The sequence below is a fragment of the Punctularia strigosozonata genome, assembly GCF_000264995.1.
Source record: "Punctularia strigosozonata HHB-11173 SS5 unplaced genomic scaffold PUNSTscaffold_20, whole genome shotgun sequence".
NCBI lineage: Eukaryota > Fungi > Basidiomycota > Agaricomycetes > Corticiales > Punctulariaceae > Punctularia > Punctularia strigosozonata.
In genome coordinates, this window is record NW_006767452.1 from 53,025 (window position 1) to 80,240 (window position 27,216).

Genomic DNA, 27,216 nt, shown 5'->3' on the forward strand with positions numbered 1-27,216 from the left:
AAGGTTGTCCAAGTTTGGAGGCATCTTTCTAGCTGTTTAAACTTTAGGGTTCCATCATCGCCGTCGTCGGACGGCGCGGTGGGTGCGGGGATGCACTTCTTTAAGACTCGAGCGTGCCTGGCGAGCGTGAGCCTCGAGGGCACGTAGAAGCTTGGCATTGCCGACGGGGATGATCAGAAGGGGGCTTCGGACTCCCGTCCGTAACTGGACGGTGCTACTTCCGATATGATGGGTGAAATGAAAAACGCAGCATAGCAACTAATTTCTCAGTGACCAGACTCGCATGCAAACAGACTCTCGACCGCCCGGGAGCATCACGCCAGGACGAGTCCATTTGTATCATGCAGTAATGCAAATCTCTATCAGCACAACTGCGCAGGAAGATGAGATTCGAGTGCCCCTGGAGATAACTCGCGCAGCGGAGATTCAACGGACACCAAACCGTGAAGATGCAGTAGCCATACTCCACGCGAGCCGAACAATGCGTGTCAGCTACTTCAGATGAGAGCGCTCTCTTCACAACTGTACTTCTCGGAGATGCATTCCTCGGTCGAGGTGCTCCAAGCGATCTGAACCGATGAAGAGAATGAGCCCGATCGGAGTGAGTTTCGTCCCGATTGTGCAGTCCCCGTCCGGAGGCGAACATGTGTACAAAATCCAAGATAAAATACGGCGACGTACGGACCGAATAAGCGGGACCTGACCGGAGCCATTGGTGCACCGCCCGTCCTTGGTTCGCAACCGATGATGTCGGACGCAGGCGAAGCAAAGCCCGAATGGCAGAGGCCCTCCAAAGGCAACATCCGGTAGGATGGAATCCTCAAATCACGAATCACTTGCGTTGCTTGTTGAAGAAAATACATCGTCCACAGAACCCGCGTAGAACTTTCGTCGGCTTGTCCAATGCACGATTTCGCAGTAGGTACCATATAAAGAGTGAACACGAAAAAAGTATCTCACTCAACGCAGCCTATTCGCTTCCGAAGTCCTACCCGCAGCAAGTGCCGTATGCAGATAAATACGGTCAAATGCGGGTTGATTTGGGAAGAACAAGCTACTGAGCGGGCGGGGGCATAGACGACAGTGCGCCTAGATTGTGGATCCGTGTCTTCGCGGATGCACGCGACCCGACGCCATGACTACGGCCAGTTTCGCCTCGGATCGTCGAAGCGGGCCGAGAAAGTGTGTGAGGGATGGCGGTGCTTGCCCAAGGTACTGTTACACCTGCAGAATATCCAGCAGATGGTGAGCCAGTCCTATCCCAAGGTGCCTGAGTACCTGACGGAGGTGGGGATGGAGCGGCAAGGGACGCCGATGTAAGCGGTGCGGTTGTCGACACCGTTCCCGATATTGATCCATCGCGCTGATGTACCATAGGGACGTTTGTAACTGAGCCCGAGGAAGCATGGGTCACGTCCCATTCCAGGATGCCGCCAAGCGGAATATGCTGCACGACCACGCGCTTTCCGAGAACTTCTGCCTATAAAGCGGAGCAGAAACGGCGTTGAGTCCGTATTGATGGCATTCGAGTCTAACAGCGTACCTCATACATCTTGATCAAACCGTTGTGAACCTTGGTCCAGTTAGGTACAGAGGTCGCTATGGAGTACAGCTATTTCTACGTGGTCAGGTTATGGATTTGACTCCGGACGTACGCAAGGATCTTACTTGACTGCTGTGCTCATAGAACGGCCCTGACTTGAAAGCCCGTATCCGAGAGATTTGCATAAAATACAGATTGTTATCAGGAAGCAATGGTTGAAGGATTGCGCTCGGTGGGATATCCTCCTGATCTGCACGTCATGAGATTACATCGGCCACGCAAGGCCGAGCACAACAAACCTAGAAGTTGGGCCGAGCCGAAGATATAGCCGAGAAAGCTGTAATCATCCAGGCCCCACACGCCATGACTCCCAGCTGGCTCAAGTCGGTAAACGTCCTGCAGCCGCCAAACTAGTCGAAGGTAAGCAGGGAAAACGATAAGCACGAGTTGACGCTCCTGTGTGTATGAAGATGACGTTCATCAGATGGCAGTCAGTGGCGGGAGGAGAGGTGGGGCAACCTGTTCCTGGATCGAAGTTACCCCATCTCTGAAGAATCCGAGCAAAGCTAAAGCACATAGGAACAAGGCGAAACCTGTCTCGTGTCCAGTCCCGTAGTCCATGCGCGTAAATGATCCAAAAGAAATGAGTAAGTAAGGTTTTACATGAGCTACGGCCGTAGCATGGTGAGGCGAATGTTCGAGTAAGGTCGACAGCAATCTGTCGGTCTCCTACTGGAACATCCGTCACTTTATGTACAGAACAACAAAGCACGACCACGAACCGTGTCCAAACGTTGACCCCAGGCCCTGAATGCCAGATTCCCAAATCGTTGCGGGGTAGGAAGAGGCGGGATATCATCCACCCAGGAGGATAGCTCAGCAAGCACAGTCAACAGGCGGTTGATTGGCTACGCGAGTCAGCTTGGTCTTCTCAGAGGCTGCAGTAGCTCACAGAGGTCGTATTCGAATCGTATGGTAGGTTGTAGCCTACAACACTCTCGCAAAGCCTCCTCAGGAAGAGCGAATAGTCGGCGTAGCCTCTGGTTCCTTTCCAAGCTTCAACGTCGAGATCATCCTTGATCTTCAACTCCGGAATAGTAGAGCCTGCCAAGTCCTCAAGAGACACCGTCCGCATCTCGGGTAGAACCATATTGGTCATGGCGGGTGAAGATAAACGCAAGATCGCGCGTCGAGGGACGCCGTGTCCGCGCTGATAGTGATAGTGACCACAGCCACGTGGACATACAGCCTTCCTTTTTCATCGCACGGAAGTTTGTGCGCCGTCCATGGCCGCGATGCTGTCTCGACTATACACGTATGTAGAAAAACAGCAAATACTGAAACCTGACCAGCCAAAACATGCACCGGTTCCTCAACCGACTATTCCTCCTGGCTTCAGGTTCCACCCAAGTTCCTCGTACGTCCAGCCCAAGACGGTACCATCAGGACGATGATAGGCCAGCAGAGACTTGTGCATGCCCGGAGACTTGTGTATATTATTCAGTGCACTCATATCGTCTACCGATAGCTTGATAAGCTGGCCAAAAGGGGGATTCAGTGCCTCCTTGCCTCATTACAAGTGCGTCTTCACATACGCGGAGGTTAGCTTTCATGCGATCGTCGTTTTCGCTCTTTGGAATGACCGAGGTTCCGCGTTGAACGCCCCAACTGAGCACTACTTGCGCCCAGGTTACTTCCAGCTTTTCGGCAATGCGTGTGATGGTAGGCTCAGTGGCAAAGACTGTCTGGGACTGGCCTGGAAGCGGGCGTCCTGGGATAAGTTCGCGTCATTTGGAGAAGAATCGGATCTGGCTCTGTCGCACCAAGAGGAGAATAAGCTACGAGTAGGATGCCCTTTTCATCGCAATATGCCTTCAAGTCTTCGCAAGGGAGGCATGGGTGCATTTCGACCTGATTCACAGCTGGCACGACTGACCAGTGTAGGCGAAGTTGCTCCAGCGTCTTAATGGAAAAGTTCGACACTCCGATGGTTTTCACCTTGCCTATGGGATTTTTGGCTTCCTCTGCACGAATATCAAGCAGAAGAACTGACCAGTTTCCAGTAACTTTTCCATGTTTCTCCATGTATCGATGATGGTAGGCGACTCATCAGGTCGAATCGGTCCTGATGCTTTGAGCACCTGTAGACAAGTTGGTGTGACGCCGCTTACCCTTTTCCGTCGTGGCTTGAGGCCAATGCATCAAATACAGGTCTATGTAGTCACAGTCGAGATTCTTCAACGATGTCTCGAAACCTTCTCTAACTCGATGATGGTCCGAGTTTCTGTCGTTCGTGAGTCAGCACCATTCACAGTCAAGAAGAAAGATACGACTCGCGTTAACTTCGTAGTGATGTAAAATTCGGATCTCGGAATGCCGGACTCTCGGATTGCTTTTCCAACGTGCTCTTCGTTGACTTCCCGTCAGTCAGTATAGTATCAGATACGTTTATCGCGAAGAACGAGGATCGCTTACAATATCCAAACGCCTGTGCGTTGTTAATATGAGAATGATTCTCTAAATGTTACAGAGACAGTATATTTGCTTACTGTATCGAAATGGCGATAGCCGTACTACGAGATCGGCATGTCAGCACCAAAACCGAAACGTACAGATGTGATGCTGCCTCACTTTGATCGCTTTCTTGCACATGATTTCGGCACTCTCGCCCCCACCTGGGATGCCCATCCAACATCTGGGAGTGATCCATCCGTCAGTCTCTCACTGCAGAACGCTAGGAAAGCGCGCACCCCATGCCAACAGACGGGATTCGCGTTCCATCGTTCAAGGTGAAATGAGGAATGTCAGCAGCCATATCTGCGTTCTCAAGCCACGACGGGAGGAGACAAGGAACGCGATTGGACTTTCATGCGACGATCTCACTAACCGGAACAGGCGGCCCGGACGTCATGCGTTCATCACGACATAGCGAGCCACAATGCATCGCAAAACCGACGATGGGATCACACGCGTGAGAATACATTACGCTTCGTCACAGAGATAGCGTACCCTACTTATCGTAGTAGTCGCAGATGGCATTCTGCGGAGGGTCATCGCGCTGTTATGGAGCACAAACTCCACAGAACATTGGGGGCCTGGATATCAGACGGCAATGGCCCCCGTTGTCATCTTCCATCCAAGCTGTTCGTACGTCCACCCAATGACAGACCCATCTGGCGCATGGTAGTCCAGCTGTGCATGCCCTGCTCCTTATGTAGGTTGGATATAGCATGCTTGATAAGCTGCGGGTTTGGTGATCAGCAACGGGCGCGTATCATTGAGGAGTCTGCTTACTGTGATATTGGCCCTGATGTGGGCTTCACTTTCGCTCTTCGGGAGTACGACTGTACCACGTTGAACGCCCCAACTCAATATAACCTGTGCAGGTGATGTGCCGAGCTTCTGCGCTATCCTCGATACAGTAGGCTGGTTAAAGAAGAAAGTCTTGGATTGGCCTGATGATATCACGTGGTTGTGAGTCATGAGCGCACACCGAGGCTCAAGAAAAAGCACCTAACGGCGAGTAGGCTTGAAGCAAGATACCTTTCGTGTCACAGTACGCCTTCAGTTCCTCTTGAGGAAGGCAAGGATGCATTTCTATCTGGTTTACGGCAGGCACGATCGTGCAATGAGGAAGGAGCTGCACGATAAGCTTGACCGAAAAGTTGCTTATACCGAGGGTTTTGACCTTCCCTGGAGAATTCGCGTGGACAGGTTGCTCTACAAAACAACCGGCCTCGTTGCCTCGAACACGTACCGATTTGCACGAGTTTCTCCATTTCTTTCCAAGTGTCGACGATAGTAGGTGATTCATCCGGCCCAAGGACTCCTAGGAGAACATTGGGCGTTCATCGAGTGCTGTAGGATACACGCCTCGCTCTGTCGAGGCCTGAGGCCAGTGCATAAGATACAAGTCAATGTAATCGCAGTCCAGTTCCACCAGTGAGGCTTCGAAGCTTTCGTGCACTTGATGGTGCGTTTCATTGCTGCAATCACAGACTCATCAGGAGGAGAGGGGAGGCATGTCCTTGGTGAATGACGTACGGCAGTTTGGTGGTGATGTAGAATTCGCCTCTAGGAATCCCGGACTCGCGGATTGCTTTCCCTACACGTTCTTCATTCCCTAGAGCGTAATCTTAACATAGAACGCCCAAAGAGCCGAAACTTGCGTTACCATATGCGGCGGCCTTCGTGACCCTTAACTCAGCTGAGAGAAAAAGCACTCAACAAATACCTACCCTGTCAAAATGACGGTAGCCGCACTAGGATCGCAGGTCAGGACGTTACAGAAAACCAGGAAGCCTCACCTGACTGACGTCGATGGCTGTCTTGCACATTGCACATAATCTCCACACTATCATTGCGAGCACCCGGCGCACCCATCCAACAGCTGATAAGATCATATTCAACGGATGCATCGGCAGGAAGGAGCAGGAACGGACCCCAGGCCAACCGAGGGCATCTTCGTGCCGTCGTTCAACGTAAAGATCGGGATGTCAGCGGCCATCTTAGTGGTGGTGGGTCAAGTGGTCGGGAGGATCTTTGCGGGTGACTGCGGCATCCCTGCGCTCCTGCACGAGTCTCGTGAACAATGCGATCCGGAACGCGACTCCGGCGTGGGTGGCTTCCCTCGCCATTGGGACGGGTCAAGGCAGTCATGAGGCTATCCGAAGTGCACTCGAGTTATCTATGGCTGCTTACCACGCCATTGCAGTCTAAATCGACTCCAAAGCAACAGAGTAAAATTCGGACTGCGACGATCGCAAGCACTGCACCGACTCTAAGGGGACGATCGCGCCGAGCCACAGTAGAGAGGCGCAATTTATCCATTCCAAGGCAGGTAACGACGACCCTAGCAACTCATGTGTATTCAAAAACCTTATAATCTATATGGTGGCGAATTAGCGGCGCGCTCGGAATGTGAGACGCCGGCTTACCCTATAAGCCTCATCAGCAAATATCCAATCGTCGAGACCACCTGAGTTGCGTCAATGTCGTAATTCGAGTGCAAGCAATGCTCCACGTACCAGTGTAGCGATGATGGATGCAGGTACACCATTCTTAAGGAAGTCCATGTTCGAGAGGTATAGTTGTCCCAGTTCATCCTCCTGGTTGGCCCTGTATACCCATCGGTGTCAGGATAGATATTGATGTTGATAGGGAACGGCGGGAAACGCTAACGCTGTCTGGTTCGGGAAACCTGAAACAGGCATGCCCATACCGGTCGAGCATATGAGGCCCGTAATGAAAATAAGCAAGTTGGCGTGATTGCCTGGGAGATTGTTCCCCACTTCCTTCGCGATAGGCACGAGCAGGACGCTGGCAATGGTGTGACTAATGAACGTTGAGATTACCTGAAGGAATGGTGATTAGCAGTGAAATATGGGCGAAGCGCAGGAGACTAACAAGCACGACAGGAGAGAGGACTAGGACGACAGTATAGAGCGACAGCCCTTCCACCAAATCTCTGATGAGTTCATCCAATACCTCCAGCAGACCGCTTGATGTCACGCCTTTGCCGAGGGCAATACCGCCCATGGCGAGGAAGACGATAGTCCAGGCGAATTGCTCGAAGTCATCCTGGAAGACGCTTAGTCACTAGAATGAAGGTCGCGCATATGCATTCCGCACCTTCTTTAACACCCCAGTCCCGAAGAATGCCACCACGGGCAATAATGCAATGACACCCATATCGCCCACCCAGGACTCGATCGAGTGCTCCACACACCACAACCCGATGGTCGCCAGGCACACGAAGGTAACCCACCACTGCTGGAGAGTGAAAGACTCCCGCGCGGCGCGGACGGGTTTGATTTCCAGCTCGCTCTCGCCATCGGGGTGCCGTGCCGGGCGGTACGACGCGAGGAGGAGCAGCCAGATTAGGAGAATTGAAACAACGGAAACCGGTATGGCCACGGTAAACCACTTGCCCCAGTCCAATTGAGGATCCATCTCTCCGATGGCAATCAGGTTTTGCGGCGACGATATTGGGGAACTCTGGCCACCGATGTTGGCGGCGAGCGCGATTCCCATCTGTCGCGTGCAGTCAATAACCGTGGGTCGCCACGATCAAACACCGCTCTCACGATCAAGCAAGGAGCAAAAGCGGTCTTGCCGGGTAGGGTGCGAAGGATCGGCTGCGGGACGGTAGAATCGTCAGCATCGGGCATGGTCACAAACATCAAAGCGTTTACCTTGATGAGAGTAAAGCAGAGCGTCGGAGCAGCTACGTTACTGCTCGCAGATCAGTGCCAGCGGATGCAATACTTCAGGTGATGTACCTGATCCACATGCTAGCGAAGCAAGAGACGCCCATGAACGCAAGCAGAACCGTGCTTGGCCGGCTACCAGCGAGACTTAGTACTCTCGTGATCAGGAGCCTGTCTATTGAGGTTTTGCTGAGCGCAGACGCGATTGTGAATCCACCGATAAGGAGCATAATAGTGGGCGAAAACATGACTGAGAATACATATCTGAGGACGTAAAGAAACAATCAGTAGAATTTCAGGACATCACGCCGTGGTCGGAAACTTACTTAGTAGCCGCCGGTGGGGATAGACGGGACTCGTCTTCAGGATCTCGAATCACTCGCAAGGTGATCAGGAGGAGAGGCACAAGCATCGACGTCACGAATAATGGAATGGCCTATAATTCTATCAGTTTTGCAGCGGGCACATGCAACGCTTTCTGAAATGACCTCTGTAGCCCACATAATGGTGCTGAACACCAGAATTGCCAAGCACCGATTGGCCGCCACCCCCTCTACGACCTGGACGTTGAGAAGAACGAGACCAACCAGCACCGAGATCGCGGCCGCGATCATCTTCTTCGACACTTGTAATTTTCCGACGCTGACCACCGCAGACGGCTTCTCATCTGCAACTATCGTTGGGTGTCCAACTCCGTCATCACCACCACGACGCGCTTGGTTGATCATAGTGCGCCAAACAGTATCTCGCTCCCATGCGATGTGCTCGCGTTGGTGGAGGCGTAACTCCCTACGCGCGGCTTCCGCGTCGCCACGACAGACGCACTTCGCATACAGGTTTTGCAAGTCTGCGAGGGTGTGATCGAGGGTGTCCCTGGAGGATTGCGTGAAGGGGCGAGATTCGTCAACGACATCGTGGAGATACCTGTCTTTGAGCTGGCGAAGGATAGGTCAGGGATCATTCATGATGGCTCCGCGCGGTACATGCCTGACTGTCGGTAACTTTGTCGTATCTGTGACTGCCATGAGCTAACATCATCCGTCGACATGAAAACAACATACTTCTTCAGTATCTTCCTGAATCCGCTGTAGTTGATCTCGACATAGCTTTTGAGGCTTGAAACGCTGACATAGAGGTTGGTGATTCTACGCCTGAACAGTAATCGCGTGTCCCATGCGTAGTTGCTGCTTGAGGTCCATGTCGTGTCTCCGACAGAATCTGGCCCGTGTTCGGCAGACCTGCATATCTTCGGATTAATCAGAGCCCTCGAGGGTGATAGATGTACACCTACCCAATAGAGACGATGCTGTCCTTCAGCCGGCTTGCCCAGGAACGATCCGGACGTTTCCGGCGAGGCGCAGGCGAGCGCGTGGGCGAGAACGAGGCCGAAGCTGCTCGGTGGGATGCGCGCTCCTGCGCGGCTGACATCGGCGGGAGGGACGCCAGGCTGTCGTCCAGATGTCCAGATTGGGAGAGCGACAGCCGCCGCCTGCGCGCTTCCGGTGAACGGGTGCCGGCACGACTATCCGTCTCGTCGTCGTCTTCGTCGTCGTCGTCGTCGTCGAGGTCGTCCGTGTATCGGTTCTGGTTCAAGGGTCCCAACTCATCCTCCTTTTCCACCAGCTCCTCCAACTCAGCAGCCTCCGCCAGCAGTTCCCTCTCCTTCCTCTCGTAGAACGCGCTTATCTTCGTGATTTCCCGGTCGAGCAGAGGCTTGAACTCGTCATCGGTGGAAGAGCTGCCGTTGGCCACCAGCGGCGCCTGTTCTCCCGCTTCCAAATCCACGTCGCGGTACGGTTGAAGTCCAACTTGGCGCTTTTCAAGCTCGTAGACGTGTTTCTTTAAGGCATCGTATCTACGCGTATATGCACTGAATACGCAGTCCCTTCGTCACGTCCGAGAACTCACGCAATGTAGTCGTCCCACCATTCCGGCACGGCGTTGAACTTGAGGGACGAGCTGAACTTCATGATGAAAGCGGAAGGACGGTTTGACCTGAGGCTGGAACCGAGGGGGGCAAGTGGTATGGCCTCCGTCGTGTCTCGAGCGCGGTTTCAATGCGGCCAGCAACTATGAGATTGAGCTTATCGAAGCCACGATGACGAAGGAGGCCCCCGTAGACGGTAGAATAAGACGCGATGTTGACACGACCGAGTAACCGAGCAAGGACGAATCAGCTTCCAGCTCTTACATCGACCACAACCACCATGGCTGGCGGCGGCGCTGCAGAATCGGGATCGTAATGTCGCGATATATTACACTACATTATTCCCTCAAATCATATACATCGACTCAAGGTCGAAAATCTATCGTGTTCCGCATTATGCTGCGTCTTCCGTGATCCAACTTCCTCTTGATCCATCACCTCGGCGGTGCTACAACACCCAGGTCGGGACGGAAATTCACTGCTCCACAACTGTCGAACACTACCTGCGTTCGGATGTAGTGATGTGGGTCTTCAAGTTGGCCGCGATCCTATATGTTACCCCCGCAACTGGGCCGCCGTCTTGATGAGGCTCTGCGGGCTTACCACGACACCTTCTTCAACACAGTACCCTGTTGATGACCCGTCTCCTGACCCGTCCATGGAGCATCGCAGTGCTCTGAAGATAGACCCGCATAGATAGTCTTTTCCCCTCGGGGCACGGTGTTCGCTTTCTGCGCCGTTTCCGTTGCGAGCGCGACGCAGCTGAGGTGCGCAACGCTCACCTCTTGCACGGCGCTGGCCTTCTGATTATATGACACAGCCCAGGAGCTCCGTATTACAAAGTTATCCGTGACGCGTAGACCGCGCTCACCTTCATGTCCTTGCTTGTGATGACGTTCGGTTCGGCGCCAGTCGATGGTCAGTTTGAGTTATCGAACTATCGCACATGTCCCTATACTGAAGGACAATAGGGGCCGTATGGGGGACGCCACTGTCTATGACGTTCAAGACAGTTTTCCTCGCATCTCAGCTCGTGGCAGGATTAGGCATGTTCACCACCATGTTCATAGCTCTCTTTGCTCGACAAGTGCGGCGTCCGTCGACTTGGTACAACTTCTGCTTTGGGTGGATCGTGTCGGCTGTAGTTTATACCTTATTGTGAGTACGTGGTGAATATACTCTCATTGCGAACTCATATATGGCTCTATTCAGCCTAATTTACGACGAAAACTGGTGGTCGAAGACACCTTCACCAACATTATGCGTGGTGCAGGCGTCTACAATTTATGCCCTGGTAGTTTTGTAAGACGCGCCCATTAATAACGTAGCACTCCTCTGACCCTGTTACCTCAGTTGTGCGCTCACCAATATGGCATACGTACTGGAAGTAAGTCGCTCATGCTCTTCCGATTTCGCCGTCGTGAACCCTTGTTCGTTAGATATGGATCACCACTCGTTTAATGGAAATGCCAGCCATCGGTACCTACTACGGGCCGACGACCCTGGTAAGTTCCCGGGGCATCCATGTTTGCTCAGTAGTCTGATGGCTCATACGCTCGTTCCTAGCTGCTTGTGGCACCCTACGTTCTATCAACAGCGACCCTGGTGGAAGCGTTTGCAGTAAGTCAATGTTCGTCCCACATCTGTGGTCTCATCAGTCGTCTTTGCAGTATGCCATCGCACACCCTGGTTCCACCGTTCTCATGCAAGGTCTATATTGTGCGAACATCCACCGGTTTCCGTCAGTATCACAAAGTTCCAGCGCCCGTCGATGATGGCACTCACACGTCCGCTGTGCCATAGCACCGCCGTATCAGCCGTTGTTGTCTGCGTGGCAACCACCCTTACCTTCGTCTTTCAACTTCTCATCGGCGTTCCTCTATGGCGCCGCCGGTTTCAAAAGCAGTCGGCGGCAATGAAGGCCTCGACGCCGTTATTCATTCGATTCGCCATCTTCTCCATCTTCGACCTGATCGGGGCTGTGTAAGCGCCTTTATCCCCGTGTAATGTCCGGTGGTCGCTGATCGTCTCGCGTTGCAGGGCGTCTGTCATGTTTGCGCTACAGCAGTTTGGGGCAGCTTCAAACTCCCTCATTGCCATTAGTGTGTACAATGAAGCGTGCAGCTTGGATATCGTAACTCACATCATTCGCCCAGTGCCCGTTGGCGCATGGCTCGTTTTTGGAACCCAGGGCGTATGTGACAATCGCGAACATACTGATCGAGATGCTCACCGTATGTTGTCAGGATCTGCTCCAGGCTTTGAGTTGCGGAAGGCGGAGGAACCCATCTCGTCCCTCAACTCCGTTACTCGACAAATAGTCGTACTTCAGGAGAAAAATTGTCATTCATTGACTTCGACCATTTCAGACCGCGAGTACATCCTATGAAGCCAGCTCTGAGCTGCGGTTAGTCGGGCTTCCAAGTCTCAAGTCAATGGGCTTTCGATGCGCCCGAGATATATCAATCTGATGCTCCGGGCGGTTTCCCAAGCATGACGGGCAGCCAATGAATGCTTCCCTTTTCCATCAACGATCCCTTCCGCGGGCGCTTCTAGATTTTCGACATCCAACGCCTGATCTACGTCCAGAAAGCGGTTCATCGGGCATGTTGGCCGAGGATTCCGCGGTTCTTGTTGGCCGCCTGTTAAATTTATACATGGTGGCAATCTACTTGCATCTGGTCGTTGCCACCGATACCGAGTTCGATAGCCTATATATCGTTTGCATGCCTACGCGCGACTCGCGTTCAATCCTTCGTCGCGCTGAGCGCTGGAGCTCTGGAGCTCTGGAGCATTACATTCGGTCACCACTGTATTCACGAAACGTTTTGCTTCATTAGTTATCTTCTTCCAAACGAATTGAAACGGGATGGGAAACGGGATGGGAAACGGGATGGGAAACGGGATGGGTACGTCCATCGCCGTCCAGGACATACTTGGACTAGTTTTCTCGCAATAACGAATTCCCACAGAGCACAGTGGCTGGCAGCACGGGTTGTTTGTGTACAAGATTATTCATAAGTTGTGGAAGGGGCTCATAGGTCAGCACCGTGTGACTTCCGATGAGTAACGCTTTGCTCAAGCCCCCTGCCGTATCTCAGAAGAAGAAAATCGACGCTTACTCGACGAGATGTTGATGAACTACTTCAATTTCTTTGTTGTTCTGCTGCTCCTCGGTGCAGGAGGGCACGCGGTGATCTTGATCACGGCCCTGCTTTCGAAGAGAGTCCACCGTTGTCCGACCTGGCACAGTTACTGCTTGAGTTGGATCATATTTGCACTCTCCTACGGTCTTTTGTAAGTGCCTTCCGGGTAAAAAAGGACCAAAGTATGTCTCTAACGGTTTTCTCTCAGGATATTCAGACCGACGGCCCACTCATCCACAGATTATTCCCTGTGTCTCGTGCAAGCATCTTTGATTTATTTCAGTCGTGTGCTGTCTGTAAATGCCTCGCACAATCAGACGTTCTGCTCATTAAACCATCACAGGACAGCATGGACAACATTTTCTCTGGTCTTCGGGGTATGATACACATGGTTGCTCACATCCAGATCGATTTGACAGTGTGTCAGCTTTGGTTGAGCTCGCAGTCAGGAACAGGGGCCAAAATCAGTGAACGCACGTCATACGTAGTTCTAGTGAGTCCCCTCCATACACGGCGCCTCTACGTTCTTATCATGGGCCGTAGCTGGTCGTCGCGCCCTATGTCCTTGGTTTTACAGTCCTTCTGCAATCTGCCGTAGTATGTCACACTTACTCCCATTTAGAAAGTCAAGGCGAATAATAATTCCTATGCATAGACGGGATCAACTCCAAACGCAGAAAAGCACCTTCTTGTCCACCGTCAGAACAGAGCATATTGCCTGAATACGGCCGGAAAACCCGACCCGTGGGTCCCTACTTGCCATTCCCATACACCAAACCCACGCCATTTTTAGAGGACAGGTGTCGAGTTTTATGGTTCTTTTTGCAGCCATCGCGACAATTCTCGTTCAGATTGACCTTGTCTTCATTATCCGTCGACAGTGGAAGACACCAGGGACCAGCGGCAAAACTCCGCCATCGCTAGTTCAGCTGATCCGCCCAGCAATATTTTCAATATACGGGCTAGTAACTATTGCGTGCGTGTTCTTCACCTCTGACGCACGCGTATACATGATGGTGGCTGATTGAATGACAGGATCAACATTTTGTACGATGGCATGGAAAACACCCCTGATACATTTCTAGCTTTAAGTACGGAGAAAAACACTCGACGTTATGCTCGTTTCTTAATGCTTGCTTCTTAATGCTTACTTTTCAGTGCCACTCATATCGTTCTCGATTTTCGGGACGCATAAAGTGCGGTGGACTCGGGTCCGGTTTATATGCTCATGCTGACTAGCGTGCTGTGCATAGGATGTGTTCCAAGCTTGGGTATTCTGGAAGTCTCACGAGCCTTGGGATGCACCGAAGACCCCCAGTGAAGAGGATCGCACGGTGCACAAACGGTCTAGCCAGCATGGGTCTGATGTGGATATAAGATTGGTGGCGTAACCTTCCTAATCTTGGGCGGGACTTCGATGTAGAGCATCTCTGTTATACGCATGTACCTATATGATTTCAACGCGTTGCGCGTGGCTACTTCGTGACATCAATTTGAGAGGCTTCCGGTCCTTGTCCGTAGTAGTCCAATGGTAATGGATCAGTGGTAATGGTTGATGTTGCCGGCTCAGATAGTAAGAAGCAGATCGCAGCAGCAGCTCTGCGTTCTGGTGGTCCCCACAGCAATACGAGCCTGCATCAGCTCTTCGTCGATGATCTGCATTTCGGACGTCCGAGATACACAGCTCTGAAAAGCGTTCTCCACCGATGCAGCTCCATCACACAATCACTCATGACATCGGAGACGAGATGACTCCGCCCCCCAAACATGCGCATGCGTGTTTTGCTCTGAATTGCGGACATGCTCAGAGTCAGACACTATTGGCGAGGATCGTTCGTGCGCTGCTACAGTGTCTCAGATCCCAGGTGTGGTGTCGAAGGGGATTCCAGCTTGGCGCATTCTGTCAACGTCGCCCTGTTCTCTGCACGCACCCGGAAACCACTCCACGTCAGGGAGGATTGTGAGGACATTGGACTGAGCATGCAACAATATCTGCGATACTCTCTGGATCGTTTGCACGGCTGAGACACCTCCGCCTCTCGCTCGCAGAGATCGGATAAAGCACATAACGCTCATTGTCAGAACTGCATTGCCTCAACATTGTATACTTCACGCTCACGGATGGCATCCTGGCCTATCACTCGTACGATGCTCATCTGTATCCCTGCCGGATGTCGGATTCGCGGGTGCTCACGAACGGATTGACCGAAAAACATACCTCATGCATTGAAATAAACTTTCCACCCAGTGCGTAGCGGTGTGTCAGCTCTCGTGGTCCACAAAAGCCGTAAAACAGTGCAGGGCTGTTCCTGTTTAGGGACCGCGCTCGGTACATACCTACCTTACACCGCTGGTGGATGTTGATCAAGCTTCGTTTTCGCACGCGGCCCGCAGAGTGGGTCATCACAGGGTCCAATTGCAAAATCTAAATAATATTATGTAAACATTTGAAATTTATCAGAGCATGTTTCTGACCAAAATCTTTGATAAAATGTTGAAAAAATGCAGAAAAACGCAAAAAACCATGAATAAATTCAAGAAAATAATATTTTTGCCCATGATTTGCCACTTCCAAATATGTGATAAAAATTTCAAATTTTTATAGGATGTTTCTTGAATTTGGACTCATGAGAAATCTAGATTTGTACCCAGTGTAATCAATACCCTTGTTGATCCTCGTCTTCATCCTTGTTGAACGTCGAAACGTTGATCCTCCAAAGACCATTCAGGTCGCGAATTTCGTCTGAATACCATGCCGTCCTACATCACTCATGCACTGCCTGGCTTATGGTCCACTTGCCTCTGATGATGGATCCCCATGTATGGGTGGATAGCCCAGTCTCACGATGTAACCGCATCGATTCCCATAGGGCAACGTCTGCGCTGATTTCTGCTGTGCCCTCTACCGTTGAGCGGTCGTTGCTACCTACGCAGATGTCGATGCTCACTTATAGGTGTGCAGCATCGCTGCGGGATTCCAAGGCTTTCTCCGTATCTTCAGCAGCGCTGGAGGTAGTCGAGCTCACCATCCTGGCGAATGTACTGTCTGGACCTGCAATTTTGACTCGCTCTGAGACAGAGAAACCATGAGTGCGTACATCAGCCTTACTCGCCGTCTCACAGGAGCTAACACGTTCAGGCCCTGGGGGTCATCATGAGGGCGGCGGTCACAATAGTGATCATGGTCATCATCCTACATCCGGCTTCTTCCATATCATCCATTTCTTATTGCGATACCTCATATGTGAGAGCGGTGCCAATTATTTCTATCATATCTGACCACCATGGACACTCACCAGCACAGGAGCAGCACACCGAATCTCAAGACACGTCGTATTTCAGGCTGTTCGTCGGGCTTCAGTTGGCGGCAGCCGGTGGAATTGTCCTTGTGCTTCTCACGGCAGCTCTCTGCAAGGCAATTCGACGCTATCCTACGTGGTACAGCTACTGTACCAGCTGGGTGATATTTGCCTTTTCGTATTCTCTACTGTGAGTGACCCATATTGCATGGCATGCGTATGCCACTGACGTAGTTTACGTGTAGGGTTCTCAAGCCAGAGGCCGACTCCAACTCAGATTTCAGTCTTTGTCTCACTCAGGCGTCGTTCATTTACGCTAGCCGCGTCTTGTGAGCGTTACTACATAGTACGGGACGCTGTCTCTAACCCTCATACAAGGACTTCTTGGACGACCTTATCTCTCGTTTCCGAGGCAGGTACACATCTCACACATCCTTGACGACGCAGCTAATCAGATACGGATGGCTTTGTAGTTATGGCTCAGGAATGTTCGCCGAAGGTCCGACGACGCATCCTCACGCTCAGGTGTCATAGCAGCAAGTGATCAAGCTCTTCTCATGATCTCACACTAACAAGAATCCTCATTAGCTGATCGCTTTGCCGTACTTCCTCGCCTTCATCGTCCTCCTACAATCATTTGTGGTGAGTTATCTCGTTATAACACCGTCATGTTCTCAGATAATGAACTACCTCCACGAGATTAGGTCGCATCAGATCCTCGCTCCCGCCACAATGATGTTTACCGGAAGCAGTACTCTTACTGTAGCAATACTGCAGGGAGGCCGACGCCGTGAGCACCCATTGCACTAGATAACATTTCATTAACCTTCTTGTACCTAGCGCCGAGGTTTCCTCGCTACTCGTCTTTCTCGCTACATTTGGCACCGTTGTAGTGCAGATTGATGTCTTCCGACGGAGCGCATGTGCATGGCTGTTTGCTTGGAAGTCTGAAATGCCGGTTCCTCTCGCCTGTTGGCTGCTTATCCGCCCCGCGCTGTTCACCTTGTATGCCATCGTCACATATCTGTGAGTGACTTGAAGCACAAGGCTTCGTTGCGAGGTCTCACATGACTCAGAATCGGGATGTTTGACGGAATGGATAGCACGCCGGACACGTTTCTCGCACTCAGTACGTGCAACGCATCAACGTACGTCTGACAACTGATAGGCAATGCGATTTAGTGCCGATGATTGCGCTGCTCCTTTTCGGGACTCATCTGGTATGTCGTACTTCGGTTCGCAAAGTTCGATCTTTGTGATGCTCTCCTCCAGGACATTCTCCATGCTTGGATGTTTTGGCGACGCCGGAAGTCGGAAGAGGAGCCGAATGAAAATCCGGTTGAAAAGATGCCTGCGACAGAGATGACCGAAGTCATCGTGATCGATGCCGCGTCCTCCAGGATCGTTACGTATCCCTGACAGATTCATTCTGCTCCATGTCGTCGCCTCGGACTCTCCGTCTTCAACACTCATTAGCATATACACATTCCTATCGCAACAATCCACTCATTGTATAATGATGCCAGAACTCTCACAAAGCTCACATGTATACTAGTCGAACACTTATGCAGTATAGCGTCATCTACCACCCTCCGAATCTTCCACCACTCCCGCTGTTTGACCTCGCTTGGTTAACGAACCAGCCCAAAATGCTGGTCCAATCCAGTCCATTGCCAGCACCGGAGGACGCACTACGCCCTGGCCCTCCGGAGGTCGCGTTATTCTTGTTCCACTGGTACGGAGGCGCGACCTGCACCTGGAAACCGCCCCTCTTGGCGGATTTGACGAGGAAGTCCTCGAGGAGCCCAAGATTGCGCATGTTTGATTTCCACGCGACGTCCAAGACATCGCCGACGAAGGGGATGATGCCAACTACGGCGTCAATGATCACATTGACGATCTGCGACGCTCGATGAGCAAATCGTCACGGAATCCTGTACTTCGCGCCAGACGCACCATTTGTCCGAGTATCCAGTTACCTACGCCGAAGAGCCAGCATAGGTATATAACGTACAGACCAGCGAGAGCGCCAATAAAGTCTCCTGCAACAGGAAGAATCGCTCCGATGACAGCTTCCAAACCAACGTCGAATGGTAGTCGGTCGAGCCCCGGTATCGCTCCGGAGAGCGAGTCTAGCGCGTATGCTATGGTTCGGATGTGGTTATACAGATTTTGAGCTTCTTCGTTGGTTCGAGCTAATCACATCGAAGGGTATTCAATGTAAACCGTCCGACGGTACTCGGTTGGACACTAACGGGTTCGGTACGCGGTGTAAAATCTCGGCCGATACGATTGCCCGTTAGACTGAGTGCCGGGTTCGCTCATGGCGTTGTACGAGGCAGTGGTGGTGGTAACGAGTCGAGAGGATATCAAATGCAGCGCCTCAGCGTGCTGGTGGTCTGGTCCAGTACGTGGACCGGACCATGTTTGACGACAAGGCCATGGTGGACGCGCTACGTCATGCGCGCAGGAGTGGTGGCCCGATGTCGGGGTTAGGGTTACGGCAGTGGGCGCGCAAACGGGCTCTCCTGCGGGATGGCATGGACCGCTCTATGTCGACATCTGGTGCTCATTGTCTATCACAACGCCAGAGTGCACTCTGTGGCATGCGGGACTCGAAACAAAGCCTGGAAGTACCAACAAGGCAATCAGGGCCGCCTTGTCCTAGTGTTTGTGGTGGCAAGGCCAAATGAACCAGATATGGTTATAAAGGTTCGCCCTGCGCCCAGGGAAGAGTGGCTCATTCGACAATCTCCCTTTCACTCGGTCGACCATGGCTTGGTGGTGGCGTTCACTACACCATCCGGAGCCAGCCCCGGCCCCGCGCCCCCGCATCGTCCCGTGCAGTCTCAACTACAATATCCTCGACCGGATCATGACATTCATGCCACAGTCGGACCTTGCAAGGGTTATGTGTATCAGCCGATACGCCCACTCCCTCGGCCTTCCTCACCTCCTGGCCGACGTTACGCTGAACAAAGTGGAAAGTGTCATCCAATTCTGCCGCTTCATGCTCGAGCATCCCGAGTCTAAGTGCCCCCGTGTTGTCCGGCTCACCCTCGGCCAACTTACTTCGCGCAAGGACACCGATGACGACTTCAAGCAGTTTGTCCATGGCCTTGATGAGCTATCGCGGGTCCTTACGCTGGCGTCAAACCTACGAAAGCTCAACATACTTCAAGGCGAAGCAGTGTTCGCCATCCGACCCGCCTTCGGCAACCTCCTCGTGAAGCTCCCCAATATTCGGACCCTGTGGATAAGCGATGTGCGAAGACATACCGCAGCTGCAGTCGCGGGATTACGAGGCCTTCGCCACCTTTCTCTCGACCTTGCCGATTATGCGCATGCGCTGTCGATCCTCGACGATCTCAAAGTCACCCTCGAAGTCCTCGTTCTCCGCGGCAGCGCCATCATTGAGAAACATGATCCACCATGGCACCCGCAGCAAACATGGCCCAATGTCCACACCCTGATCATCGTCGGCGAAATCATCTGGGAGCGCAAGCGGCTGTTTCTCACCTTCCCCAACCTCAGGCACCTCATCTTACGATCCGCCGCCCCCAAACCCGACTTCCTGGAAGTCGACATGGTCGGCATTCCCTGCTGGCAGGGGCTCGAGAGTTTGACGCTTGGCTACGACGGGGTGATCACCTACCAGCTCAAGTGCCGCATCCGCCAACTGCACATCGAGGAGGTCTTCCAGATGGGCGCGACCATCGAACGCTTCAACGCAGCTCGCAGGCGCGACGCTGAACGCGCCATCTACAAAATGAAGACGTTTCATCATTTCATCGTTCACGCGAGGCCCGAGGTGCTCAGGTTGGGCGTCTGCGCGGACACCCTCCCACGAGAGAAGACCGATTTCTTGAAGCTCATTGGACCGACATGCCGGTTTTTACATCTCGATATGTGCGAACACGGCAATGTTGCGGACGTCTTACTGTGGCTCGTAAGTTATCCAACCCCGTCTCTCTAGATGAGAAGTATACTAAATCCGCGATAGGAGGAATTGCCGCACCTTCTAAGTTCCAGCGAGCTGGTCTACTTTGCGTTGATGGTCGACAACGTCCCCAGAGCTGTTCACTTTCGTGATCGCGAAATCCTCATGCAGTTCGTCGCCGATCTCATGTCCCGATGTAAATGCCTCGAGGTCGTTGAGGTGCATTGGCCCTCGGAGCCTGCGTTGGGACATTCCTGGTGGAGGCGAGAGGAGCCGCAATTGGTCGAAATCGAGGAGGACGTGTTCGAAATCAACGAGGACCTCGCGATCGAAATCAGCGAGGGCCTCGGAAAGGCTATCAGGGCGCAACATTGGCATGAAGATCCGCAGGACCATCCTTTCGGCGCCAGGATGGAGAAGCTAATCACATAGAGTCATAAGCTTAATACCTGTTTACTGGGGATCGATTGCAGAGTAATACATGGAATTCACCATCGTTATCAATGAAACTGTCTCCGCCGGGTTAGACGAAGTTGTCATGGTCAAAGTTAAAGCTTGTCTACGCAAACATATAGTAGGTTATGACTGCCAGCACGAACGCCATTTCGATAGCTACAGTATCACAATAAGACCAAGTTGCGCGGTACACTCAGCTACAACGGTGCATCAATCTGACACACCTCGGCCTCCTTCGCGACCCGGATTCCGTAGAGTGATCGAGCATGGGAACGGAAGCGGTCCGCTAGGATTATCTCAATTGTCTCGCAAGAGGCCATCGCAAAGGTGGATCACATACGAGTTGAAGGCAGGGAGTTGATCCCTAGCGAAGCTTACATCTATGGGTGCGCCGTGCGCGTCAATAGCGGGAGATATGTCGAATCGTGACAGTATAGTCGCAATCGCGATCCACACCGACCCATCTAGGTGAATCGTGAGATAGGGAAATTCGACCGCATGCATCACGAGCGAGTCCTACCTGCTAGCCAGCGCCCTGGGCATACTCTGGTGGCGCAAAGAAGGTCAATACTAATCCGTCGGGCCGTTGCGGACCGCGGGCTCACCGGCGACCGTATCCGTATACAGACAGATTTGCTGGATCAGTCTCCGGGATTTGTGTGTCCGATTTGATGAACCGCTCCGGACGGAACACCCAAGGATCCGCGTAAATATCCGGGTCGTGTAAGAGAGCCCTGAGATAAATAAGTTAGTAAGCGGATCGAAGGATATCGCATGAGAATAAAGCGAGCTCCACGGACCAGGAGTTACCAAAGACGAGTGTGCCCTTCTTGATAACATACTCGCCGTATTGGTCGTCTTGTGCGGCGACGTGCGGGAGTGCGACGGGCGCGATAGGCACCCAGCGAAGGACCTGACGAGATGCATTTAGCTTCGCCAGTTCCGGAAGCGGACATGTACACGTGTCTACCTCGCTCATGATCGCTTCGATGTATGGGAGATTTGGGCGGTCTTCGAAACTGGGAGTGCGCTCGACGCCAAGGACAGTGTCCAGTTCCTTCTGTGCCTTTCGTTGCACTTCTGGATGTAAAACCATCGCGAGAATAAATGCGTGCAATGCACTAGAAGTCTTGAAATGATATGCATGACCATCAGCGTGTAAAACCCGCAGCACGGAACTATATTACCGTATCCATTCCGGCTGGTGAATAGACGTACGATTTAGCTCCGCCAATATGAACCGAGGGACAGCGAACTGACCAACGTAAACTATTCCTGCTGCGTTCTTGACGTATCCTTCATGCACCTCGGGCGACAGGCCTGATTTTTCAGACCCTTCGAGACACTTCGAAACGAGGCATACTGGCGCAGTTCCCGTCTCCTATAGATGCAATCGTACGTCAAGTCACGTCGGCTGGATCGATATTGACCAAACCCACGATTGCAGCTTTTGCGTAAGCGAGAGGCGCTTCCAACATCACCTGCCAACATTCACGCGCAGCTCTCGCTACTCTTTTGAATTCGGCGCCAGGAACCCACGCGGGTACATGTCTCAGCGCAGGAATTATATCGACCATCCAGCGGAAGGGCGTCGCTCCGATCGTGAGGTATTCGAAGTTGCGTTGCTGCTGCTGAATAAACCAATCGTCTTGATCGGAGAGCTCTATGCCATAAGCGCTTTTGGCGGCGATAGAAGCTGAGAAGCTGAGAGTGAGAAGAAGTCAGTAAGGCGGTCATGCATAGCCGGACTGAGGATCTGACTGTTTGCAATGTTCCCAGAAGTTGTTCGGTTTGCTACAAAGGGCAGACACTAGTCGCGTAGTCGCTGCATGTTGGATCGGCCAAAAATTCTGGATCGTGGCGCGCTGGAAGGATTGGTGGAGGATCCGCCGGTGGGTCTTCCATCGATCTGACAAAACAATAATAAGCGCCGTTTCTGAAAGCGGAAATCCAATGGCGATATCATACCGCCGTATTGCATGGCATTGACGCCCCATTCGTATCCCATGCTTCGTAAAGTTTAGATAACGTCAAGGCAGAGTTCGGTGGACTGACATATCACAAAGCATAACAGAATGGGGGCGGTCGGAGTATATCGCAGATCGGCGTTCCAACAACTCCTTGACTGCATGGACGCTGTTGAGAACACTAGACTCGCGCGATCGTTAATTATAATCCGATAACCCTAGTCACATCACACCACGTACATGATTGATGTGCCAAACGTATGCACATGAACGATCTCGCCTGCACGGGATTCAGCTCTCAAGATCATACTAAGTTGACAAAACCTGCGTCTCACCATACAGGCGTGCCCACTCCGTGAATTTGATCCACTGGCGCTCGTGAGGCAGATCAAAGAGGTTGCCGATGATAGGGTAGGGCTTGGGTCCGGGTATCGCGGGATGATTTGGTCGGAAGACGAGCCTCTTGAGTATCAATCCGAGGAGGACAAGAGATACGACCACGAAAGGGAGAAACATGTCGGGTGCACTGGAGGGGAACAAGGCGGGAGTGCGCTGGAAGGCTCGGGAGCTTATAAGCGATGTACGGACAGCGCTTCGCTCATGAGCGTTCCCCGATATCGCGCGGGCTTTTAGGCTCCCTGGAAGTCATATGTTCCGGGATGCGGAACAGAATACCGGGGGCGCGTTTACGCAGTCGGGACAGCAGCCACAGAAACGCCACCATCTGCTGCCAGCAGATAAGAGACAAACCGCGACATACAAACGCAAGCTTGGCCGGTAGGGGACATGAGAGGGCCGTCATTCCCGCGTGTTTTCTAAATCGCTCGCCGGCAGCAACTGACCTCCGCCGATTGCATCTGGTTGGGAGGCACGGATGGAATATGAGGAAGACTTCATGCCGTGATAGACACAATCAGCACAGCTCCCAGATGCAATCGAGATTTCCTAGAGAGGAGTGGGGTATCTAGATTACGGTAGTCGTAGAAGACGGATCGGGCTCCGGTGACTTCACGCCGAGAGTCAGGCAACGTGCTACTCCGGGCTTCAGGAGCAGCGCTGTTTAGCAAGTGCCAAGCACGGAAACCGGCACACTTGTTTGGACAGGAGACAGTCCGGAGAACACAGATAAAGGCAGTTTTGCGCCTAGCTTTGATGCAGCGTGACTCCACCGAACATAAGCAGTTAGGCTCATACCCTGGCATTTTTCCGATCGCGAGTTCGAAGAAATCACAGAAGCAAGACTAGGGGTCGGATGAAAATGCGTGCCCTAGGCTGCAGTTGACGCATCACACGTCCGGTGGTGATCGTGGTGAGAAACAAAGGCCAAAGACGTGACCTTGTGCCGAGAGTGCACGCAGCCACTCGGAATCGCTTTCCGCATCGTGCTTGCTGACCACATCTACCACGCCTCACCCGATCCCTTGCTGTTGAAATCCTGTGACGCAGCTGCGCAGTCTCCGACAATGCGGGCATTAAGGTCGTCTTGGGGAGGTTGGGGCTTCCCTTGAGGTCACCGTACAACCACACGCACTGGACCCTTACACCGATGTTAGGCCAAAACGCCTCACTCTCAGAGGATCTGAAGAGGGCAACGGCATCGCTCGCTGTTCGATTGCCCAGGCCCTGGTCGCTCACATCCCGCATAGAAATTTCCCCCACGGTACTTCCGTTGGGACAGCGGAGATATCGGGTGAATGTAGTAGAGCGACATGGGTTTGCAGTACCGGCAGTACCGAGCATGAAGACCTCCATATCAGTCTCGACGATCTATCACGTACTAGTCATCAGCGCCGAACTTACTTCATGAATACACGGTGCAAGGTGGGTTATTTGATGTGCCGCTATCGAACGTTCTGCGTCCGCGTCGATGGCTATCGCGGTCAACAACCAGAGCAAAGCACCTGCAGTCCTACAGTATATTCGGACAAAGCGCACTATAACTAACTGTAGTAATGCGGTATCCTTCTCTTTCAGGTCGTTGGTGCAGTACTTTGTGCACCTTTGCATTCGTCGCTAAGTAGAGTCACAATTGCGACGTGTCCTGCACTTGTTCTGGCCACAAAGACAATGGCCATAACGTGCCACCCAAATCCTTATAAATTATACTGAAGGGTCACAAACTCCGAGCGTCCATCCAAATATTCCACCCGCCCCATCTTTGTCCGCCAGACATAACCTTGCTGCTCTGAATTCACTGTCAATAATGCCGTCAACGAAACCTCGCAGGTCTGAGCCCAATGGCGCCTCGAAACGTGCCCAGCGACAGCAGTCGAAGGCTATCAGGTCAGGTTCGGACTCCACAGGGTCATCCGAAATGATATCCAATGACGGAGAGTCCATCGATCTCGACAACCTCCCCTGTGCAAAAGAGCCTCGCGGCGGCCCTGAACCAATGGACCTCGACGAAGCATGGCCGTACACCTTCGAGGTGAGTGCATCGTGCAACTCGCTCTTCCGCCGAACACGAGCCGGCGGCTAAAAACCAAACCTGCTCGTCACCCCCCCTAAATAGCCCGGTGACCCCGTCTGGATTCTCAGTTCTGGCGGAGATTGGACGCGAGGCATCGTAGCGGGATCTGCAACACGGAGAACGGAGACGAGAGCGGTAAGTCTGCCCCCATCGCAGTTTCGTAACTCTGGCTACCCCGGGAAGGCCCCTTGCCCCATTGCAGCGGGGTGCTTATCGGGAGCCCTTGCGAGACGGCAGGCACCCCCGACTTGCTGCCGGTGATGTATTCTGGGCCAACCAATGCTGATCCGCCGACACTAGGGCCCGGGCTTGAGCTATCCCGTGCGATACGCCGGCGGCAAGCGCACCTATTTTGCGCCTTTGAATGGTGATATCAAACACGACACGATCCGAGTACGAGAGCTCCTCAAGGAGGCGGGCTGGATATGATATCATGCATTCTTCAGGTCGCGTCAGATAGTTATATGAGGCCGGCCCGTCTATGAATCTACTAGGCTGAAAGACAGCAAAACATATCAACGAGGTGATTCTGAAGTGGGAGTGCGATCACGAGAGCTTACATGAATATCTGATATTATGGCTATCAACTGCGAACAAAATCCAGGACAAGCTGTTTGAATTCGTTAGGCCTGTTGATTGTGCGTCAACTCTCATGAGACACCAAAAGGCAGCTCGGACCGCACTTCTCAGCGTGTACTGCATTAAGAAAGGTCAAAGGTACACATGGTCAGAGCAGAGCTATCCAAATGGCTTTGTTTAGCTCACCCCAGTGGCCGGTCGGCAAGTGTTCTAACTTCATGTTGGGAAAGAATTGCTCCAAATTGGATTGATTTCGATTGTTGATGTATCTGCTATGCTCTCCTTTTATGAACAGAGTTTTGCCCTCCCAGCGCTGAGAACAAGAGTCGTAAGGGAAGTCTCCTAGAGCATCTACACGGGGAGACGGAAAGCAATACGAGTGCGGGTGAGCACAAAAAGCAGTGACAGGCTCAGGTTTCAATTTGAAAACAAAACATGCCTACCTAGAGATGACCGTATCGTATCCACGGGAACGCGGAACTTGAGTGGCGCTGAGCCCACCAGGTTCGTGAGCAGGAACGCGCGGACCGAGGGATCCTAAACATTCCCGTGTTAGCATTGGAATGTGAAGGATGGTGGAAGGCATGAACATAGGCCCGGCCCTAACGCCACCTATGCCACGCCACACGTCCATACCAGGACAGCAGGTCGAAGAAAGGCAGGAGATGCGAACGAAGAAAGAAGGCGCTGCCTCACAGGTTCGACTGATTTCATCATTTGGTCCGCTTCTTTACGTGTAGATATGTGTGCCTGTTCTATCTGGTGCATCACTTCTATGTATCGCTGGAACTCCGGCGACAGCGATCCTGGGGAACCTCGTCAATACGATGGATATAAATCAAATAAAGCGAAGAACCTTTAGACGGAGCAATATCCACAATGATCAGATGCTCCAGGAGCCCAGGAGGTAAAGCATCAGACAGAGCAACTGCCATGGCCGCTTTTCCTCCCCTAGATTAGGGTTACGTCGTTGAAGGACTCTTCGGTGCCAGCGGAAGATCCTACGCACATGCTATGGCCCAATAAGCTGATCTTCTCGAAATGATGCTTCTTGAAGAAGTGGAGGAGATCCGCCGCCATGGCCGGGTACGTGTGCGGCAGCGCGTGCGGCGAATGTCCATGGTTTCGGAGGTCGAGCGCGTATATCGGCCTATGAAGTTCCTTGCCGAACTGCTTGCAGAGTCCTCCCCAATTCCTCTTGGACCCGCTGATTTCGTGATTGCGACTTGAGTAAAAGATATAAGAGGATATGCACTGTCAACACACACAAGAGCCCGTGGAGAATCACGAGTGGTCTCGACGACCGAACGGTATGGGGTGGCAAAACTGCGTCGTACTCGAGGTCAATTGGCGTTATGTCCGCGTTCGAGTCAGCACTGGAGTTATTGAAGCGCAGTCCTTGTGGACTTGACCATGTGCGTTGGTTCGAATTCAGGTAAAATGGCAAAGATGTTCGCGGCCGCGACGATAGTAGAGCTCGTTGCATACTTGCTCAGAGTTTGATGGGTCGACGCAGAGACCCAAGCACAAGGCGCAGACACAATACAGGTTGAGATGAGTAAAGTCAAGTTCGGGTCGAAACGTCATCGCGGTCCATTCTCGGGATGAAAGTGTTCACGTGATTTGCACTTCCGGGACGCAAGTCGAGAAGTCACAGTGGCTCTTCTGAGTTGGTCGATT

At 52.5% G+C, this 27,216-nt stretch overlaps 9 protein-coding genes across 9 annotated transcripts; 3 read left to right on the plus strand and 6 right to left on the minus strand.

Annotated features, from left to right (window-relative positions):
* Positions 1-1,054: 1,054 nt before the first annotated feature.
* On the minus strand, positions 1,055-2,678 carry PUNSTDRAFT_77040 (Phosphotyrosyl phosphatase activator; the record flags this gene model as incomplete). Its single annotated transcript, XM_007388660.1, has 7 exons — positions 1,055-1,480; positions 1,544-1,612; positions 1,669-1,793; positions 1,843-1,999; positions 2,063-2,272; positions 2,326-2,451; positions 2,496-2,678. The coding sequence occupies 7 exons, from the start codon at positions 2,676-2,678 to the stop codon at positions 1,055-1,057; spliced, it is 1,296 nt and encodes a 431-aa protein (XP_007388722.1).
* Positions 2,679-2,802: 124 nt separating this feature from the next.
* On the minus strand, positions 2,803-4,375 carry PUNSTDRAFT_93354 (Aldo/keto reductase). Its single transcript, XM_007388661.1, has 10 exons — positions 4,294-4,375; positions 4,175-4,238; positions 4,093-4,116; positions 4,019-4,031; positions 3,881-3,959; positions 3,715-3,827; positions 3,597-3,668; positions 3,367-3,546; positions 3,139-3,314; positions 2,803-3,080 (listed from the first exon to the last, which is right to left on the minus strand). Exons 1-10 carry the CDS (start codon positions 4,356-4,358, stop codon positions 2,916-2,918), a joined length of 951 nt encoding a protein of 316 aa, XP_007388723.1. The 5' UTR covers positions 4,359-4,375; the 3' UTR covers positions 2,803-2,915.
* Positions 4,376-6,358: 1,983 nt separating this feature from the next.
* On the minus strand, positions 6,359-9,887 carry PUNSTDRAFT_93359 (Sodium/sulfate symporter). Its single transcript, XM_007388662.1, has 15 exons — positions 9,661-9,887; positions 9,044-9,607; positions 8,814-8,990; positions 8,740-8,764; positions 8,241-8,687; positions 8,079-8,188; positions 7,825-8,016; positions 7,738-7,777; positions 7,630-7,680; positions 7,175-7,576; positions 6,950-7,123; positions 6,725-6,897; positions 6,571-6,661; positions 6,481-6,521; positions 6,359-6,429 (listed from the first exon to the last, which is right to left on the minus strand). Exons 1-15 carry the CDS (start codon positions 9,720-9,722, stop codon positions 6,423-6,425), a joined length of 2,556 nt encoding a protein of 851 aa, XP_007388724.1. The 5' UTR covers positions 9,723-9,887; the 3' UTR covers positions 6,359-6,422.
* Positions 9,888-10,554: 667 nt separating this feature from the next.
* PUNSTDRAFT_138980 (uncharacterized protein) lies at positions 10,555-12,000 on the plus strand (the record flags this gene model as incomplete). Its single annotated transcript, XM_007388663.1, has 11 exons — positions 10,555-10,597; positions 10,651-10,837; positions 10,892-10,981; positions 11,033-11,066; positions 11,119-11,184; positions 11,246-11,299; positions 11,350-11,420; positions 11,483-11,662; positions 11,720-11,781; positions 11,836-11,873; positions 11,926-12,000. The coding sequence occupies 11 exons, from the start codon at positions 10,555-10,557 to the stop codon at positions 11,998-12,000; spliced, it is 900 nt and encodes a 299-aa protein (XP_007388725.1).
* Positions 12,001-17,076: 5,076 nt separating this feature from the next.
* Positions 17,077-17,543, plus strand: PUNSTDRAFT_138981 (uncharacterized protein; the record flags this gene model as incomplete). Its single annotated transcript, XM_007388664.1, has 4 exons — positions 17,077-17,150; positions 17,201-17,253; positions 17,307-17,344; positions 17,397-17,543. 4 exons carry the CDS (start codon positions 17,077-17,079, stop codon positions 17,541-17,543), a joined length of 312 nt encoding a protein of 103 aa, XP_007388726.1.
* Positions 17,544-17,706: 163 nt separating this feature from the next.
* PUNSTDRAFT_138982 (uncharacterized protein) lies at positions 17,707-18,449 on the minus strand (the record flags this gene model as incomplete). The annotated part of the gene is made up of 3 exons (XM_007388665.1): positions 17,707-18,024; positions 18,081-18,319; positions 18,380-18,449. 3 exons carry the CDS (start codon positions 18,447-18,449, stop codon positions 17,707-17,709), a joined length of 627 nt encoding a protein of 208 aa, XP_007388727.1.
* Positions 18,450-19,895: 1,446 nt separating this feature from the next.
* On the plus strand, positions 19,896-20,578 carry PUNSTDRAFT_55785 (uncharacterized protein). The gene is made up of 2 exons (XM_007388666.1): positions 19,896-20,073; positions 20,128-20,578. The coding sequence occupies exons 1-2, from the start codon at positions 20,032-20,034 to the stop codon at positions 20,494-20,496; spliced, it is 411 nt and encodes a 136-aa protein (XP_007388728.1). The 5' UTR covers positions 19,896-20,031; the 3' UTR covers positions 20,497-20,578.
* A 239-nt stretch (positions 20,579-20,817) lies between these two features.
* Positions 20,818-23,003, minus strand: PUNSTDRAFT_138984 (CyP450 monooxygenase; the record flags this gene model as incomplete). The annotated part of the gene is made up of 13 exons (XM_007388667.1): positions 20,818-20,984; positions 21,041-21,066; positions 21,126-21,254; positions 21,321-21,433; positions 21,491-21,649; positions 21,708-21,721; positions 21,781-21,901; positions 21,960-22,224; positions 22,282-22,429; positions 22,489-22,529; positions 22,576-22,668; positions 22,728-22,767; positions 22,823-23,003. The coding sequence occupies 13 exons, from the start codon at positions 23,001-23,003 to the stop codon at positions 20,818-20,820; spliced, it is 1,497 nt and encodes a 498-aa protein (XP_007388729.1).
* A 2,301-nt stretch (positions 23,004-25,304) lies between these two features.
* Positions 25,305-27,049, minus strand: PUNSTDRAFT_55786 (alpha/beta-hydrolase). Its single transcript, XM_007388668.1, has 9 exons — positions 26,805-27,049; positions 26,546-26,743; positions 26,393-26,487; positions 26,233-26,342; positions 25,980-26,073; positions 25,723-25,887; positions 25,641-25,653; positions 25,518-25,586; positions 25,305-25,452 (listed from the first exon to the last, which is right to left on the minus strand). Exons 1-8 carry the CDS (start codon positions 27,020-27,022, stop codon positions 25,541-25,543), a joined length of 939 nt encoding a protein of 312 aa, XP_007388730.1. The 5' UTR covers positions 27,023-27,049; the 3' UTR covers positions 25,305-25,452; positions 25,518-25,540.
* Positions 27,050-27,216: the final 167 nt, after the last annotated feature.

Excerpts from the sequence above, each read along its gene's own strand:
- PUNSTDRAFT_93354 (XM_007388661.1), bottom strand. The coding sequence starts at position 4,358 with ATGGCTGCTGACATTCCTCATTTCACCTTGAACGATGGAACGCGAATC. Across the intron at positions 3,828-3,880 it reads TACATCACTACGAAGTTAAC|AAACTCGGACCATCATCGAG; the intron begins GCGAGTCGTATC and ends CACGAACGACAG. Across the intron at positions 3,547-3,596 it reads GGAAAAGTTACTGGAAACTG|GCAAGGTGAAAACCATCGGA; the intron begins GTCAGTTCTTCT and ends AAAATCCCATAG.
- PUNSTDRAFT_93359 (XM_007388662.1), bottom strand. The coding sequence starts at position 9,722 with ATGAAGTTCAGCTCGTCCCTCAAGTTCAACGCCGTGCCGGAATGGTGG. Across the intron at positions 8,991-9,043 it reads GACAGCATCGTCTCTATTGG|GTCTGCCGAACACGGGCCAG; the intron begins GTAGGTGTACAT and ends GAAGATATGCAG. Across the intron at positions 7,577-7,629 it reads CTTTTGCTCCTTGCTTGATC|ATGGGAATCGCGCTCGCCGC; the intron begins GTGAGAGCGGTG and ends TGCACGCGACAG.
- PUNSTDRAFT_55785 (XM_007388666.1), top strand. The coding sequence starts at position 20,032 with ATGTGCGAACACGGCAATGTTGCGGACGTCTTACTGTGGCTC. Across the intron at positions 20,074-20,127 it reads CGGACGTCTTACTGTGGCTC|GAGGAATTGCCGCACCTTCT; the intron begins GTAAGTTATCCA and ends AATCCGCGATAG.
- PUNSTDRAFT_55786 (XM_007388668.1), bottom strand. The coding sequence starts at position 27,022 with ATGCAACGAGCTCTACTATCGTCGCGGCCGCGAACATCTTTGCCATTT. Across the intron at positions 26,074-26,232 it reads TGATGAAATCAGTCGAACCT|GATCCCTCGGTCCGCGCGTT; the intron begins GTGAGGCAGCGC and ends GGGAATGTTTAG. Across the intron at positions 25,888-25,979 it reads TACGATACGGTCATCTCTAG|ATGCTCTAGGAGACTTCCCT; the intron begins GTAGGCATGTTT and ends CTCCCCGTGTAG.